Raw genomic sequence first — 15,743 nt, 5'->3', positions numbered from 1 at the left:
TGTGGTCTTCTGCTGCTTACGCTCATAGATTGATGGACTGTGCCTTCAACCTAAAGATTTTTGTGCAAAAACATCCAAATAGGTCAGAAGTTTCTGAAATACTCAGACCAACCACATTTGCATGCCGATCTTATCTGGAGTTACTCTTAACATTGTTTGTTACCAGAGCTACAAATGGCAAATTCTACTTTACAAAGACAGAAAACATGAGATAACTTAAGAGAAACTTAAGGTAAACTATCAAATCAAACACTTGGAATAACACACAGCACTTCTGCATTGGCTTCACTTTTCAGACTGCGGTAATCTTTCATATTCACTGATCAAGCATAACATTGTGACCACTGGCTGATGAAGCTGATAATGCTGCTCAATGTCGTATTCCTGGTCTTCAGCAGTCAGTACATATCATAATGGTCCAAGGAAGGAACAGTGGTGAACCATCAACAGTGCCAAGGCTCATTGATGCATGTGACCATGTGGACCAATCCAAAAGACAAGCTACTGTAGCTCAAATTGCCAAATTGGTTCTGATAGAAGGGTGTCCAAATACACAAAGCATTGTAGTTTGTTGTGTTTGGGGTGTCATGGCCATAGACCATGCTGACTCCTGTCACCCCCCTCTGCATTGCTTACCTGGGGAAAACCTGGCACCATGATGCACCATGGAAAGAAGGGAAGCCAAGCAGGAGCAATGTGATGCTTAGGGTCCTGCCATCCATGTGGATGTTACTTTGACATGTCCCACTTACTTAAGGTGTACTGTTGTATCTGCACCAGAGGAGTCCATGTCTCAATAGGTCAAGGCTGTTTTGGCTGCAAAAGTGGGACCAATACAATGATAGACAGTTGGTCATAATGTGATGCTTGATTGGTGTACAGCCAATGCTATTCATCATAAATAAAACACTAAAAATACAATAAATATGATAAAAGATGTCAACATGTAGAAATGTGTTGGTGCAACTGGCATATTTTCTTATTAGCATACTAAATATGCTAAACTATCATTTGCGAAATCTGGGTAATATTTAACTGAATGACTAAAACAAAAATACCATATCAACGTGCTGATGAAAGATTTTAGAGTTGCGCAACTCAAAGCTATAGCTCCCTCCACAGATTTTCTATGGGACTCAGGTTTGGAGACAGGCTGGGCAACTCCATGACCTTAATGTACTTCTTCTTTAGCCACTTCCTTTGTTGCCTTGGTGGTATGTTTTGAGTCATTGTCATGCTGGAAGACCCATCCATGACCCATGCTCTAAGGGGAAGGCGGTTTCTTGACCAAGCTTTGGCCCCATTCATTGTCCCCTCAATGCAGTGAAGCAAAAAAACCTTTAGCAGAAGCAAAAAAACCTTTAGCAGAAAAACAGCCCCAGAGCACACTGCAATGATTCTTGACTGTGGGGATGATGTTCTTTGGGCATTTCTTTTTCTCTAACACAGCAGGTTGAGTTGATGCCAAAGATTTCAATTTTACAGCACTTTCTCCCAAGCCTTTTCTAAGTCATTTAAATATTCACTGGCAAACTTGGCTGGCGTGAGGGAGGTCTGGCTTTTTTCCGCTTAGGCTGCTGCCCCTGCACCTGGGCCTCAGATAAGCGGAAGTGGCAAACTCAAGATGGGCCTTCTTGAACAGGGGGACCTTCTGGGCACAACAGGATTTCAGTCCACTACGCCGTAGTGTTTTACCAGGGGTGTTCTTGATGACTGTAGTCCCAACTACCTTCAGATCATTAACAAGCTCCTCCCATTTACACACTCATGGGTGAATCTAAACATTTCACTGGTACTGTTGTTTTGGGTTTATCCGCCACCTTTCTCATGATTATCTTCACTCCATCTTGCACGATGCTCCGAATTGAGGGTGACTGATGTTCATTTTATATTTTTGCATTTCCGAATAATCATACCAACATACCAACAGTTGTCACATTCTAACCACGATCTTGTTGAAAGTCTTGTGCTTTCTACATATAATGAGCTGAGACCAGTAGCATCAGTAATTGATGGACTGTAACCTGTGGGAGCCAGAATTCTACATGGGTTGTAGGGAATCAAATACTTATTCCCTTAATGACATGCAAATCAATTCCTAACTTTTATGTAATGTTTTTCCTGAATTTCTTTGTTGATATTCACAAATTCAGCAGGGGATCAAATCATTATTTCCCCTATTTTATACATTAAGGTATGTGGATGTATTCTACTCTCAAAGAAGGAAGTGGTAACTGCTAGAGATTTGTTTGACCCAAGCAGGGGTGTAGTCAGTTGATATCAGGTTACAGTTGCATTTGCAGGAAATTACTGGAGGAAAGGTGCAACTGTTTACGTAAAAGCTTAGTTTAAATGTCAGAGTAAACTAATTCATCTGTGGACACGTCACATTTTAAAAACTTTTTGATCTAAGTATCTAATAAACATGCATCCTTTGGCCATAATTGAAAGACTTTGCCAATTGATACAAGTATCTTTTCACCAATTGTCAAAACTACTAGTTTTGTCTGTGCAAGAATTATAATAAAATCAGCTTTCCAGATAAACAACAAGGACAATACAGGTTTGGATTATAAAACAATGGGCCCCAGGCAATAGGCAGAGACAAGTAAAAGGCTTACCAATCTCTAATTTCTTCAGGTAAATTCCCTAACTGAAAGTGATGACTATAAATGTGTCAGTTTTTGTGAGTCTGGGAGTCATTTGCAGGTGTTTTGTGTCGTTTAGCTGAGCTCTATGACTGTCATACAAGAAAATGTCACCTTTCTTTTGTGTTCAAAAAAGTGCATTTGCTGCTGAAGCCTGATCTGTGACATTTGCTGAAATTCATTAGCAAGTATCAATAAACCTGTAAAATATTTTACCCTGCAAGAATCCAAAGTCCCTTACTTGAATGGCTCTCTTTCGTGTATAGCGTGTTTTATGTTATCACCGTTCATGAAGCACTGATAACTTGTGGTATGCTAACCATACCTTACTAATATTACTGCTAGCAAAATTATGCATAAATAGGGAAAAATTAGTTTGCCAAATTACTTCATTTGCTAATATGAACCATGAGACAAATTTATGCATAATCTCATGGCAAAGGGATAAAACTAAAAATTATTTTCAATAATCAAGAGCAATGCGAGGCAGCGGCAGTTAGCCGCCTACCTGGAACTTTGCCGTGCTGTATTTCTGCTTACCTTTGTCGTATCCAAGATAAATTTGTTTTCATTATAATGATGCTTTGGTATACAGTGGTATGCAAAAGTCTGGGCACCCCTGATACATTTCATAATTTTCCTTTATAAATCATTGGTTGTTCGGATCAGCAATTTCAGTTAAATATATCATACAACAGATGAACACAGTGATATCTGAGAAGTGCAATGAAGTTTATAGGATTTACAGAAAGTGTGCAATAATTATTTAAACAAAATTAGGAGGGTACATAAGTTTGGACACCCTTGTTGTTTTTTTGTTTTTTATTTGAATACCTTTAGCACTAATTATTGGAACACAAAATTTGTTTTGTAAGCTCATTGACCCTTGACCTACATACACAGGTGAATCCAATTATGAGAAAGGGTTAAGCTGGCCAATTGCAAGTGTTTCTCCTCTTTGCATCTTCTCTGAAGAGTGGCAACATGGGAGCCTCAAAACAACTCTCAAATGAGCTGAAAACAAAGATTGTTCAACATCATGGTTTAGGAGAAGGATACAAAAAGCTCTCTCAGAGATTCCGGATGTGAGGAACATAGTGAGGAAATGGAATACCACAGGCACAGTTCTAGTTAAGGCCCAAAGTGGCAGGCCAAGAAAAATCTCTGATAGGCTGGTGAGAAGAGTTATAGTCAACCCACAGAGCAGCTCCAAAGACCTACAACAACATCGTGCTGCAGATGGTGTCACTGTGCATTGTTCAACTGTTCAGCGCACTTTCCGCAAGGAGAGGCTGTATGGGAGAGTAATGCAGAAGAAGCCTTTTCTGTGCGCACGCCACAAACAGAGTCGCTAAAGCACATTTGAACAAGTCAGCTTCACTTTGGAATAAGATGCTGTGGACTGATGAAACTAAAATTGAGTTATTTGGACATAACAAGGGGCGGTATGCATGGTGGAAAAAGAATACATCATTCCAAGACATACACTTGCTACCCACAGTAAGATTTGGTGGTGGTTCCATCATGCTGTGGGGCTGTGTGGCCAGTGCATGTACTGGGAATCTTGTTAAAGTTGAGGGTCGCATGAATTCCAGTCAATATCAGCAGATTCTTGAGAACAATGTTCAAGAATCAGGGACAAAGCTGAAGTTGCGCCGGGGCTGGATACTTCAACAAGACAACGACCCTAAATCCTGCTCAAAATCTACTGAGGCATTCATGCAGAGGAACAAGTACAACGTTCTGGAAAGGCCATCTCAGTCCCCAGACCTGAATATTATTGAAAATCTGTGGTGTGATTTAAAGCGGGCTGTCCATGCTCGGAAACCATCAAACCTGACTGAACTGGAGATGTTTTGGAAAGAAGAATGGTCCAAAATACCTTCAACCAGAATCCAGACTCTCATTAGAAGCTATAGGAAGCATTTAGAGACTGCAGTTCCCATTAATAACAATAGTCCTGGGATTTCGCACTCAGTAGCTATAAATCATGTAATCTTGCTCTGTAGCCAATAGCAGGGTTTCTTCCACTTGTCCTAGGCAGAGGAGAGTTCAGCTCAGAGGTCACCAAGTCATTACCAGGAGAATGAAGTAAGAGTGACATAACAGAGTAAGAGAGAGAACAATAGAGGAGCTTGGCTTTTCATTGACGTGGTCAGGGGTGTAGTCCAGTTAAAATGAGGTTACAGTTACAGGAAGTGCTTTTAGGAGACATGCATCTGTTTATGTGTGGAGTCTATTTCACAGTGAAAGTTCAGTTTAAATAACATAGTGGCTACTTTTACATGGAGACTACGAACTGTTCCAAATGGAATCAGTTTCAAATAGAATGAGAGTTGCTTCATTTCCAAAAAAGGGTAAAACTTCTTTGTGAATTAAATGAATGATGTCACAATAAAGCCAAGAACTATTGGCACAGCTTTCTGATTAAATGTGTAAGCAATGCAGACCACATTAAATGACATCCCACATAAACAGATGATCCAAAATCTTGGAATATTTTTTTGGTGTAGTCAGATCCCCATAATATTGATCTGTGTGATTTCAGAGAAACATGTGCATGAAAATAAATGACTTTATTTAAGTACTAATTTTCTTCCACTTACATCTTTACACCATAATTTCTTTATGTTGTCATCTTTATTGAATAATGCTGAAAAGGGTAAGCTTTAAAATGCCTGAACTTTTTAGTGTCTGATGGTTTGTTTTTCACTGCTTAATTCTATTCATTTTTTTCCTAAGTTTGTGAATTTGCTTTACAAATTTCAAGCTAAATATGACTATATCTACACAAAAGATTAGGGGACAAATAAATGCATTTCCTAATGTGAATCATTACATTTTGGAAACAGGACAAAGAGTAAGGCAAGTAGTGCGAAAGATTAAGGTCAGATTGGATCTCCAGGAAATGAATGCAAGTCAAAGTAATGTGCCCTTGAGTAATGGGAACATGACGTGTGTGTGTGTGTGTGTGTGTGTGTGTGTGTGTGTGTGTGTGTGTGTGTGTGTGTGTGTGGTCACTTAGGTAGTGTATGAGGGTTGACACAGTATATATAAGCCCTGTCGTGGGCTGACTCTGCACTTCCTCCTGGTTGCACCTGCAGCTTGGGAGCAACAGGCAGCATGACCTTACAGAGATGGATGCTGGCTCTCTGCATTTCACTGATTTCAGGTATCGTGCAGTGTTTTCATTTAATAAAGTTAAACTGGATGGATGGATGGATGGATGGATAAACAGTAGACAAACAATAATGTCAAGAATGGCCAAAAACAAATTACGACTGACATTCTACAGTGTGTGTATGTGTGTGTGGGTGGGTGTGTGTGTGTGTATAAAACAAAATAATTTTCCATAAAAATATTTATTTGTTGAATCAAAACTATTTTTGTTATTCCACATATTTCTTTATTGTCTTTGTAGTTTTTGGGACAGCTGACTCTGTGACAACTGAAACCCAAAAATGTGAGTAATTACAGGGGTGGTAATGTAAATAAAATCAGTTATTTAATAATGCTATATTTTGTTATAATAATTTTTTTATTTTTCAAATCAGATTTCCCGCATAACAAAATGACTGAACTGATTTATTGATTCATTGTTGAATTCAGTCAGTGATGTTCGCACCCAGTAAATTCCGACCATTTTTGTCTTCAGACACTTGCAGGACTTTCGGCAGTGGAGTCGTCCTGCCTTTCCAAGGTTCAGGATTCTATGTGCACTCCAATTGTCCGTTCACTCTAACGCGGTTCGCCTACAACCGGGTTGAATGTGACATTTCTCTACGTCGAAGCAACGATGGGCTGGTGGAGCAAGTCAGCATCATTATTAATAAAGTCAGGACAGTTCTGATGAATGGAAGCATCCTGGTGGAGGATAACAGGTTTGGACTCAAATCTAGATGTTTATATATGAGAAACCATGGCTACAGAAACATGCAATATGATTGTGTACATATTTAAATACAATTCTCTGCAAGTGTAGCACACCCATTGCCACATGGCACAAATGGGAGTGTTGCACCTATTGTATCTAAGCAGCTGTCCCAGACAAGAACATATGTTCTCTGGTAAACCTCTCACAATGTTCTGCTTCATGATGATGTCCCACCAAAAAAAGTTGGTAAATGTGATGACTATAATTTTCACAGTTTAAAAAAATGGGCATTTCTCTGCTTTTGTGGTAAGAGGGTTTTGTAGAATAAAAAATACACACAATCACTGACAGTTTAAGGACTAGTTCCAAAGAGCAGGTTACAAAACAATGAGATTTGATTATTCCTACTTTGTGGATGATGCTTCTGATTTATGCACTCCTGCTGTTATCTCAGATTGGTTCAAATGGAAAACATACATAATTTTTGCATATTGTCATTTTCTGCAAAGTAACAAAGTGTTTTGGAGGCAGTTGAAAGTATTATATGTTACCAGTATTTTTTATTCCTTATTTTTTTTTAATAGTAGTATTTACTACTATTTATGCTGTTGAGGAGCTACCACTCTGACACTGATCTGATGCCTCTGTATGCTTGCTTACAGTGTTTCCCTTCCATACGATCAAACCTACCAGCACATTTTTCAGTACGGCATCTACACTAAACTGAAGAGCGCATTGCTGCCTCTGTCCATAACCTGGCACAGTGTACCCGGAGGAATAGACACTCTTTGGGTGAGAGAAGTTGTATCATGCAGGAAGGAACCTAAACATAGGTGCACAGATACAAACAATAAAAATCTGTATTACTCCTAAAGTTGTCCAATCATTTGCGGTTAAGGTGGAGCTGGAGCGGGAGCTGAGCACTGATATGAGTGGACTGTGTGGAAAATATAACATAACAGGTGAGATAAATAGATGCAGGAGTAGTAACAGTAGTTTTACAGTTGTAATACAATACATGGCAAAACTAGATTGAATAATATTAGTGAAGGTTTTTGTTTGCAAGCAATATGGATAGTATGAATAATTGCATAAAATATGTGACTAGTAAATGATTTTTGCCTTTTGCGTTTGCCTTTTTATGAATTAAGACAATGAGCAGCAGCTGATCAGAGAGAGCGTGCTTATTGATGACGCGTGTCAAACCAGAGATCCCGTCTCTGCTCCCAATCCAGTAAGTTCTGCATTTTTTTTCACGCCTGTTAAACCTTAAAAACACAGAGGATATAAATTTCTCAACACCGCTGACTTGTTAGTTATAAAGTGATGACTTAGTTAAAGTTACTGGTGTGAATATGATATGAACTATGCTTACACTTCAAACCAAGGTTTGAATCAATCGCCTCAGACAGTTGCTCTGCTGATATTTGCAGGTATGCAGTCAAATATTTTCCTTCATCTCGGATTCTCTGGATTCAAGGTGGCTTCATTACCGCCAACTCTGTTACAAGAACATTTACAGTTATGAAAACAGCAAAGACATCAGCTGTGCTTTCTTCAAAGAGATTGCAACGCTTTCTGGGGAAAAAAAAAAAGGTTTCTGGAGTAAATGGACAAGCATCACCGAATGTGGTGGGTGATTTTTTTTTTCTTTAATAAGATGAGATGTCAGATATCAGGATATCAGATTAGTTATCTAAAATTAGTTATTTATATTTTAATTTAGAATTATTACCTTTATGAGGTTTGTGTTTCCTTAAGTTATGGAATTAATTTTTTGCATTTTTGGCTAACTCTAGCTCAACCAACTTGCCCTGGAGACCTGGTTTATGACGAAGAAGGTACGGCCTTTCTTCCTAGCTGCTCAAACCCTGCGCCCCAAATCACCAGCCAGGATATCACCAGCTCCTGTGTCTGCCCAAAAGGTGAGCACTGCATTTTTTTTTAAATGCGCTTTTAAGAGCTTAATCAAATAATGTGGGTTCATTATTTAGATACATATTAAGGTTGCATTGAACATGTATGTAGGCACGGTGCTTAATGATCACGTGGACGGCTACCAGTGCGTGAATTTGACCAGCTGCCCCTGTGTGTTTGCTAAGAAGACCTATTTAACTGGAGAGACACGTAGCACCAGGTGTCAGTCATGGTAAGTACAAATGTAGTATACGTAGGGTCTTTAATTTACAAACTAAAGCACCTTGAGGTGACTGTTTGTCATGATTTCTTGTTTAAATCTGTACCCAGCTTGTGTAAAGGTGGAAAGTGGCTTTGCTCTGAAAACTTCTGCCCAACAAGATGTCTAATTGAAGGGCAGTTTGTGACAACATTTGATGGCAAACAATATGCCCTCCCCAGTAAATGTTCATACTTAGCATTTCAGGTAATTTGTCCTCCTCCTCTAATATGCAACATAAATCTGACTTTCCCTGTTGCATGATACTGACTACTGTGTAATTTATTTACGGCCACATGCAGGGTTTCAACTGGACGGTGGTAATTCAGTTTGCTGAAAAGGATGCATCACTGAAAAAAATTGTTCTCCGGGGTTTTCAGGTACAGCCAATCTCTGAGCACCGACTTCAAATTTACTTGATATCTAAATCCATCCATTCATCCTTAACTCTAAATAACCCCTTTCTTGAACTTTCAGGAAACATATACATTTACAGACAACATGGTTACATTTGGAGACCAAGCGATTACTCAGTTTCATATGTCTGGTACGTCAAAGTAAACCGTCTGGTAGCCTTGCAATGCCAACATTTGATAATTTGTTGAGAACTAATTTACCAAGACTCTTACTTGCCGCTTTCAGATTATGCCACGGTTTTCTGGCAGTCCTCCATGTACGTGCAAGTTGAGACATCCACTGATATTAAGATCCAAGTCCAGATGTCACCTCAAATCCAGCTCTACATCTCTGTTCCTAGAAAACACAAAAGCACCACCTCAGGTAAAACAAAACAAGCAAAAGTCAAATTGCATTAAAAGCATAATTAGTGGAATGACCAGTCAATCTGTTGTTCAGGCCTTTGTGGCAACAGCAACAGTGACAGCACAGACGACTTCACCAGCAGCAGCGGGATCGTCGAGAACTCGGCTCAGCCTTTCGCTCTGTCCTGGAGTGTGGGCGCTTGTGCAGTGAACATACCCACCACCTGCATCAACACTCACAATGGTACTAATGAATAAATGTGATTGAAATTGAAAATGCATGTATGAAGACACAGCACAACAAGGCATTATAGTGGAATTCACCTTGACATCTGGCTTGATTTTCTTACTAATAGTGTCTTAAAAATGTTACCACTTAAAGTAATTTGGAAAACAGAAACAAAATACTCTAATAGTAGAAAAAGATTTTTTCAAATTACCTTTTATAATTTAGGCTATTAAATAAATGGGATCTATGATGCAAACCTCGCTACACATCATTGTAACCTTCATATGCCTCTAAGGACTTTACTGTATCAAAGACTTTTATGCAGATACATACATGCATAAATAGAAAGAAAGAAAAAAATACATTTTATGTCCTTTTTTCAGAAATGTTTGCTGATGAAAAGTGTTCTGTGTTGATCAACCCAACTGGAATATTTGCTAAGTGCCATGGTTATTTGCCACCGGATCAATACCACACAGTAAGCACACATAAAATTATCATAATAAAATTTTCAAGGGTTAATTTGACTCATGTTAAGATGATTTTTGTCGGCAGGCCTGTATTCAAAGGACATGTAACTGTGGCAGGAATGTGCAAGGTTGCTTGTGCGTTGCATTAGCCAGCTATGCCAAAGCTTGCACCAGTTTGGGGGTTTTTGTTGGTGACTGGAGGGAAGCTACAAAATGCAGTAAGTTCAGCTTTCATTTAATTACCACAGGGATATTTAGTGCGCTTATTCTGGCAATATCTTCACACAAATTTGAAAAAAACTCTTTGACATCAGTGTTAATCAATCATATTGTTGATGCAAATGTTGTGTTACAGCTCTGACATGTCCAAAGAACCAAGAGTTTTCCTACAACATAAGAGCTTGCAACAGCACATGCCGCTCCCTGTCTGGACCTGATTTTTTCTGTGAAGTGGATGATTTTCCTGTGGAGGGATGTGGCTGCCCAGAGGGAACATATCTGAATCAAGATCAAACTTGCACCCCAAAGGCACAGTGTGTATGCTATCACAGTGGCGGTGTAACACCACCAGGTCCAGTTGTTATTGATGGCCGGAAGTGGTAAGCAGATTGTATGAAAATTTGCAGTTATTTAAAATACTTTATCATTTACATTTTGCTTCATTAATATTTTGTCTATTGCAGCCTCTGTGAGAATGGAAAGCTGACCTGCTCTAAGGACTGTGGTAAGTCTGTATTCTTTTGTAATCATTCCCTGTTGTGTTGTTATTTGTCATCCAAAATAACAGTAGATTATATTAATAAAAAAATAAAACAAATGTATCAACTAAAATAAAAATTGCAACCTCCATGAAGTTAGAATTTATTACCAGATTGTTTGCTAGATTATAGGTTTATGAGATGATTGTTACATTGTCATATCTTTTGTCTTAAAAACAATGCCATCAGACTGCAGAAATGGGAAGGTTTGTGTGCACTGCTCAGAGAAACCGGTTAAGACAGCTCAGAAAAGCTGTGACAGTCTCAGCAAACCACTTGTGAGTTGACATATTTTTATATGATTTTGTCTACTTATCTACTGCTACCTGTGTGTTGTCATTATTACTGAAAAAACTGTCATGTCTATAAGAACTTCCTGTTATTCCTATATTATCTTTTAAATAACTTGATGAGACTCATTTGTCAAAAACAATTTTAATGGCTTGTAATTTTTAGATAATCATGAGTCCAAATTTTTTGCATGTGATTTTCAGTTTGCCAACATGGCCTGCGAGAGTGGCTGTTACTGTCCATATAATCAGTATGAGGATCACTATGGAAACTGTGTATCAAGGAACAATTGCACCTGTGTGTACAGCGGAAAAGTCTACAGGGCGGGAGAGCAAGTAAACACCAACTGTAAAAAATGGTAACACACTCATAAACGCCACTTTACTAGTTTATTGACAGTGTTTTGTTCAGTTGTTAACTATCATAGTTACATGTTTTTATCTTACAGTGTTTGTGGTCAGGGGCAGTGGGACTGCACAGATGAGCCGTGTCCTGGGACGTGTCAGGTTTATGGAAATGGACATTATCAGACCTTTGACTCTAAATGGTATCGCTTTAGTGGACACTGTCAGTATACACTTGTAGAGGTGAGAGCCAACATGTGTTCTAATATAATGTTATATTTTTTAAAATGTGGTTTGCATGACTTTTTATGATTTGGGACAAATACACAACTGAGTTTTGGTCAAATAAAAGAGCTAGACCGTAACATGCCAACGTATTGAACCAACTCAAACCTTTGTGGAACGATCCGTTTTTAATCTAAACTTATAATAATCATTAATTAGAATTAGCAATAATAACATTTGCTCCAATTTGAATGTATCGACTGCTTTACATAACAGTATTATTTAGTATAGATTTTTTTTTTCATTCCCTCATTTATTTGTTTATTACTTCAGGATTATTGTGGGAAAACAAAAGGCACATTTTCTGTCAGAGTGGAGAGTGTGCCCTGCTGTGAAGAGGCGCTCACCTGCTCTCGCTCCATTGTCCTGGACCTGCAGGTTTGTGATGCGTTCTGTGACAAATCTGCTAACCAGCTTATTGATTTGAAATTACTCTACCTTTCAATTAATTTGGTGAACTCTATGTTTCATTGAATTTACTGTATCGATTGATGTAATGATAGGCTTTGTTGCATATTCAATCTGATGGGAATGAGACCAAATTACAGAACAGTCAGTCATATATGAAGATGATAATCATAATTTTGTGAAGCTTTTTAAATAAGACATACTATACTAAATATGCTACGCACTGTAACTCTTCCATTTTACCCATCTAGGGCAAAGTCACCCTGACACTGAGCGACATGAAGGTGACCAAACAACTGCAACAAGGCTGGGCTCTGCAGGAAAATTCACTTTACACCATTTACACTGTGGGACTCTATATCATTGTGTCAGTGCCGAGCAGCGGGATAACTCTCATTTGGGATAAACATACACGGCTCACTATAAAGCTACATGAAAACTGGAGGGTGAGTGATGGGAATCCTGTTTTATGAAACATTTTGCTCCTTAAATTCCAAACCATTTTACTGGAAATTGCATTTGCTGATATCAGAACTGTGAAATGCATATTTTATACAATATCAAATGTATTACAAAATATGTGATTCTCATGCATCTCATAATTAAATACTTAAAAAAAAACTCTTACTTATAGAACAAGGTATGCGGTCTCTGTGGGAATTTTGACTCTAATGAGATGAACGACCTGCAGATAAGAGGCTCAACAGGTAAATTAGCTTTCTCTTACTTCTATAATGCAGTGACACTTGAGTCATGGTACATAACAAAAAAATCTGTTTTCAGTGGGGTCCAGCCCCATGGTCTTTGGCAACAGCTGGAAGGCATCCACTCCTCCCTGTTCTGATGTGACCGCTGATATATTTCCATGTGACCGCAACTCCTACTGCTCAGCCTGGGCCCAGCGGCGCTGCATGATTATTAAAGGAGACGCTTTCAGAGACTGTCACTTGAAAGTATGCATTTTACATATTTTAGATAACAGAATGAACTATGGAAACTCAAATCATAAGAACTAAGTGTCACAACAAAATCCAAATGTATCGGAATACTATACCTCACAATTATTGATTGTAATCAGCATTTGCAGAGAGTTTTCAAACATGTTAATAAAAACTCTTCTCTGGATGCTCTCCAATTTCCAGGTGGACCCAAATCCCTACTACCAGGCCTGCCTGCTGGAGTCCTGCTCCTGTGAGTTTGAAGGGAAGTTCCTGGGCTTCTGCACGGCTGTGGCAGCTTATGCAGAGGCCTGCAGTGACCAGGATGTCTGCATAAAGTGGAGAACACCTGATCTGTGTCGTAAGTTAAGAGTCTTTTTTTTTATTTTTTCAGTTTTTTTGCCTTTTCTTTGTAATGGGCAGTGAAGTAGCTGTATTTTGACCAAATTTTCTGATCAGCGAGCTGATGAATGTAGCACATACATGATAATGTAAATTTCATTTCAGTGCATAATGTTTTACATCATCTGCAGTGCTTATATTTAAGTCAAGTTTTTCTTATTTTTTAAGTACACTCTGATTCTTTATGACACCTGAAACTGGGCACCCACTTCTAGGCAGTGTCGTCAATGTACTTAAGAATAAAAGTAGTCAATATAATGAAGAATCCAATTCAAAAACATTTGATTTATTATAGAAAAATAAACAGTATGGAATTATTTAATCTGTGATACTTTAATTTTTAGCGATTTACTGTGACTACTACAACAAACCTGGTCAAAGTATCTGGCACTATGACACCTGTGGTAAGATGAGAACCTGTGGCAAAGGAATCCTCCGGTACAAGCTCGAAGGTAATTAAACATTCTCATTTGTAATATATTATAGCAATAAAAAGTATGTGAACCATTTGGAATTATGGGATCTAAAATGTTCTCTATGAAAAGTGAATAAATACTTTTTAAAACATTCTTTAGCAATTTGCTATGTATCTTTGCTGAAGGCTTACATTGTGGGAGCACAGATGTGGTACTAAATCTCATTAATTTATAAACTCTGGACTGCTGAATATTCAGTTATTAGTTTGTAACCTTTTCCAGGTGTATGCAAATTACCAGGTCTTGATCTAATCTAATAATTAGCATCGGGGGTCTTTAATATGTAATAGTAATTGTGTTACTGTGGTGTTTTGAGATTTAATGTAAAATTCAAAATTCACTTACTTTTCCTGCAACTGTAGTTGCTAAACTTTAACAATTTTTGGACCTTCATTGTAGTTATGAACAACAACCAAATAAAAAATTTGAAGAAGTAGGAGAAGAAGAAGTTTGAATGTCAAATGTGTTTCATTTGACTAATGTGTACAAAAACAATGGAGACCATAATATTGTTACAGGCCTTCAACTGGATCTGTTTTATACAGTTTCATACAGAGAAAGAAGAAATCAGTTGTACTCGGTCTGCAGGCTCTTTCTCATCTGAGGTACGGAAGTCTTGAGGCAGCCTACCACATCCAGTACTACTTCCCCTTGTAGTTAAGCCATTCATCTAATGGCTAATAAAAATCATTACAATACTACACCAAAAAAACAAACTTTTTCTACCAATAAATTCACAGGACAAATTTCAGTTGTGACTGTAGGTGCCATACACTCCCCAACAAAGAAAATGGCTCTAGACATTTAATCCGTTAATGACTTTTAAAGGTTAGTTGTTCAAACTCCCAATGCATGATTCCTTACCCACTAGCATGCATAGACTCGTTGGTTATAATATACAGGTAGTGTGTGTGTGCGTGCACACTGAGAAGGAATGTGGTATGGTGTTGGGATGACGTAAGGTGGCATGTTGTAGAATGCAGTGTTTGTTGACTCATTTACATCTGTACAACTGACTGATGGATGTACATGGAGAGAGGCTCTGGACAAATGTATTATATGGGATAAGGCCAGCCGCCTTTCAATAACAGACCTTAATTGTGATTGATCAGAAGGCAGTGTAAGGTCAGGTGCAAACTGTGTCCCTTTGTGACCCATCTTGTTCCATTCCTATTCCTGAGCTGTATACAATCACTCTGAACTTATCATTCTGATTTTGGTAAAGGGTGGTTCCAAGTCTTTTATGGAAGCATCCATATGAAGCACAAAAGGGAGCTCCAATGATGGTCAGGTATTGGTTCTGGTTCAGGAAACGGTAGTCTGTACAGATCTACGTGACCCATCCATTTTTCCACACACAAACTATGAGTGAAGAGAAAGAGAATCTAGACGTCACAATCCATCCTCTTAACCGGAGGTCTTCACCTCCTTATAAAGAGGTTTTTAATGGGAATGTACGATTTCTGAATTGGAATGGGCAAGGGAAAATGCCTTTGAGTCTTCCCTAAACGTTTCATAATGATTGTTTGTTAGTCCTCAGTCAGGTGGCTAACATCATGAGGTGGATCCCATCCCTTCAACGCTTGATTTCCACAATATTACTGAGAATTTAAGGACTCATCATGGTCAACTTCCTCCGCCACATCTGTTTTTTTTTTTTTTGTTGTTGTTTTTTTTTTTTGT

The 15,743-nt window shown here is 38.4% G+C and overlaps 1 protein-coding gene across 1 annotated transcript in view; it reads left to right on the top strand.

Annotated features, from left to right (window-relative positions):
* Nucleotides 1-5,771: 5,771 nt before the first annotated feature.
* The window catches only part of LOC115773832 (mucin-2-like), a 29,229-nt gene continuing 19,257 nt past the window's right edge, over nt 5,772-15,743 (top strand). The window contains exons 1-27 of the mRNA XM_030720751.1: nt 5,772-5,820; nt 6,070-6,111; nt 6,304-6,529; nt 7,185-7,314; nt 7,421-7,484; nt 7,674-7,756; nt 7,956-8,070; nt 8,322-8,447; nt 8,551-8,671; nt 8,770-8,905; nt 9,001-9,078; nt 9,176-9,245; nt 9,341-9,478; nt 9,554-9,703; nt 10,072-10,166; nt 10,244-10,376; nt 10,514-10,757; nt 10,842-10,882; nt 11,106-11,194; nt 11,411-11,565; nt 11,656-11,794; nt 12,110-12,214; nt 12,496-12,690; nt 12,879-12,951; nt 13,028-13,197; nt 13,387-13,543; nt 13,929-14,036. Coding sequence (XP_030576611.1) covers nt 5,772-5,820; nt 6,070-6,111; nt 6,304-6,529; nt 7,185-7,314; nt 7,421-7,484; nt 7,674-7,756; nt 7,956-8,070; nt 8,322-8,447; nt 8,551-8,671; nt 8,770-8,905; nt 9,001-9,078; nt 9,176-9,245; nt 9,341-9,478; nt 9,554-9,703; nt 10,072-10,166; nt 10,244-10,376; nt 10,514-10,757; nt 10,842-10,882; nt 11,106-11,194; nt 11,411-11,565; nt 11,656-11,794; nt 12,110-12,214; nt 12,496-12,690; nt 12,879-12,951; nt 13,028-13,197; nt 13,387-13,543; nt 13,929-14,036 — 3,232 coding nt within the window. The remainder of the gene's footprint in view (nt 5,821-6,069; nt 6,112-6,303; nt 6,530-7,184; nt 7,315-7,420; nt 7,485-7,673; nt 7,757-7,955; nt 8,071-8,321; nt 8,448-8,550; nt 8,672-8,769; nt 8,906-9,000; nt 9,079-9,175; nt 9,246-9,340; nt 9,479-9,553; nt 9,704-10,071; nt 10,167-10,243; nt 10,377-10,513; nt 10,758-10,841; nt 10,883-11,105; nt 11,195-11,410; nt 11,566-11,655; nt 11,795-12,109; nt 12,215-12,495; nt 12,691-12,878; nt 12,952-13,027; nt 13,198-13,386; nt 13,544-13,928; nt 14,037-15,743) is intronic.

This window comes from Archocentrus centrarchus, chromosome 23 (genome assembly GCF_007364275.1).
Source record: "Archocentrus centrarchus isolate MPI-CPG fArcCen1 chromosome 23, fArcCen1, whole genome shotgun sequence".
NCBI classification, from domain to species: Eukaryota; Metazoa; Chordata; class Actinopteri; order Cichliformes; family Cichlidae; genus Archocentrus; species Archocentrus centrarchus.
Note: the sequence above shows the minus strand (reverse complement) of the source record. Positions and strands in the feature narration are given on the sequence as shown.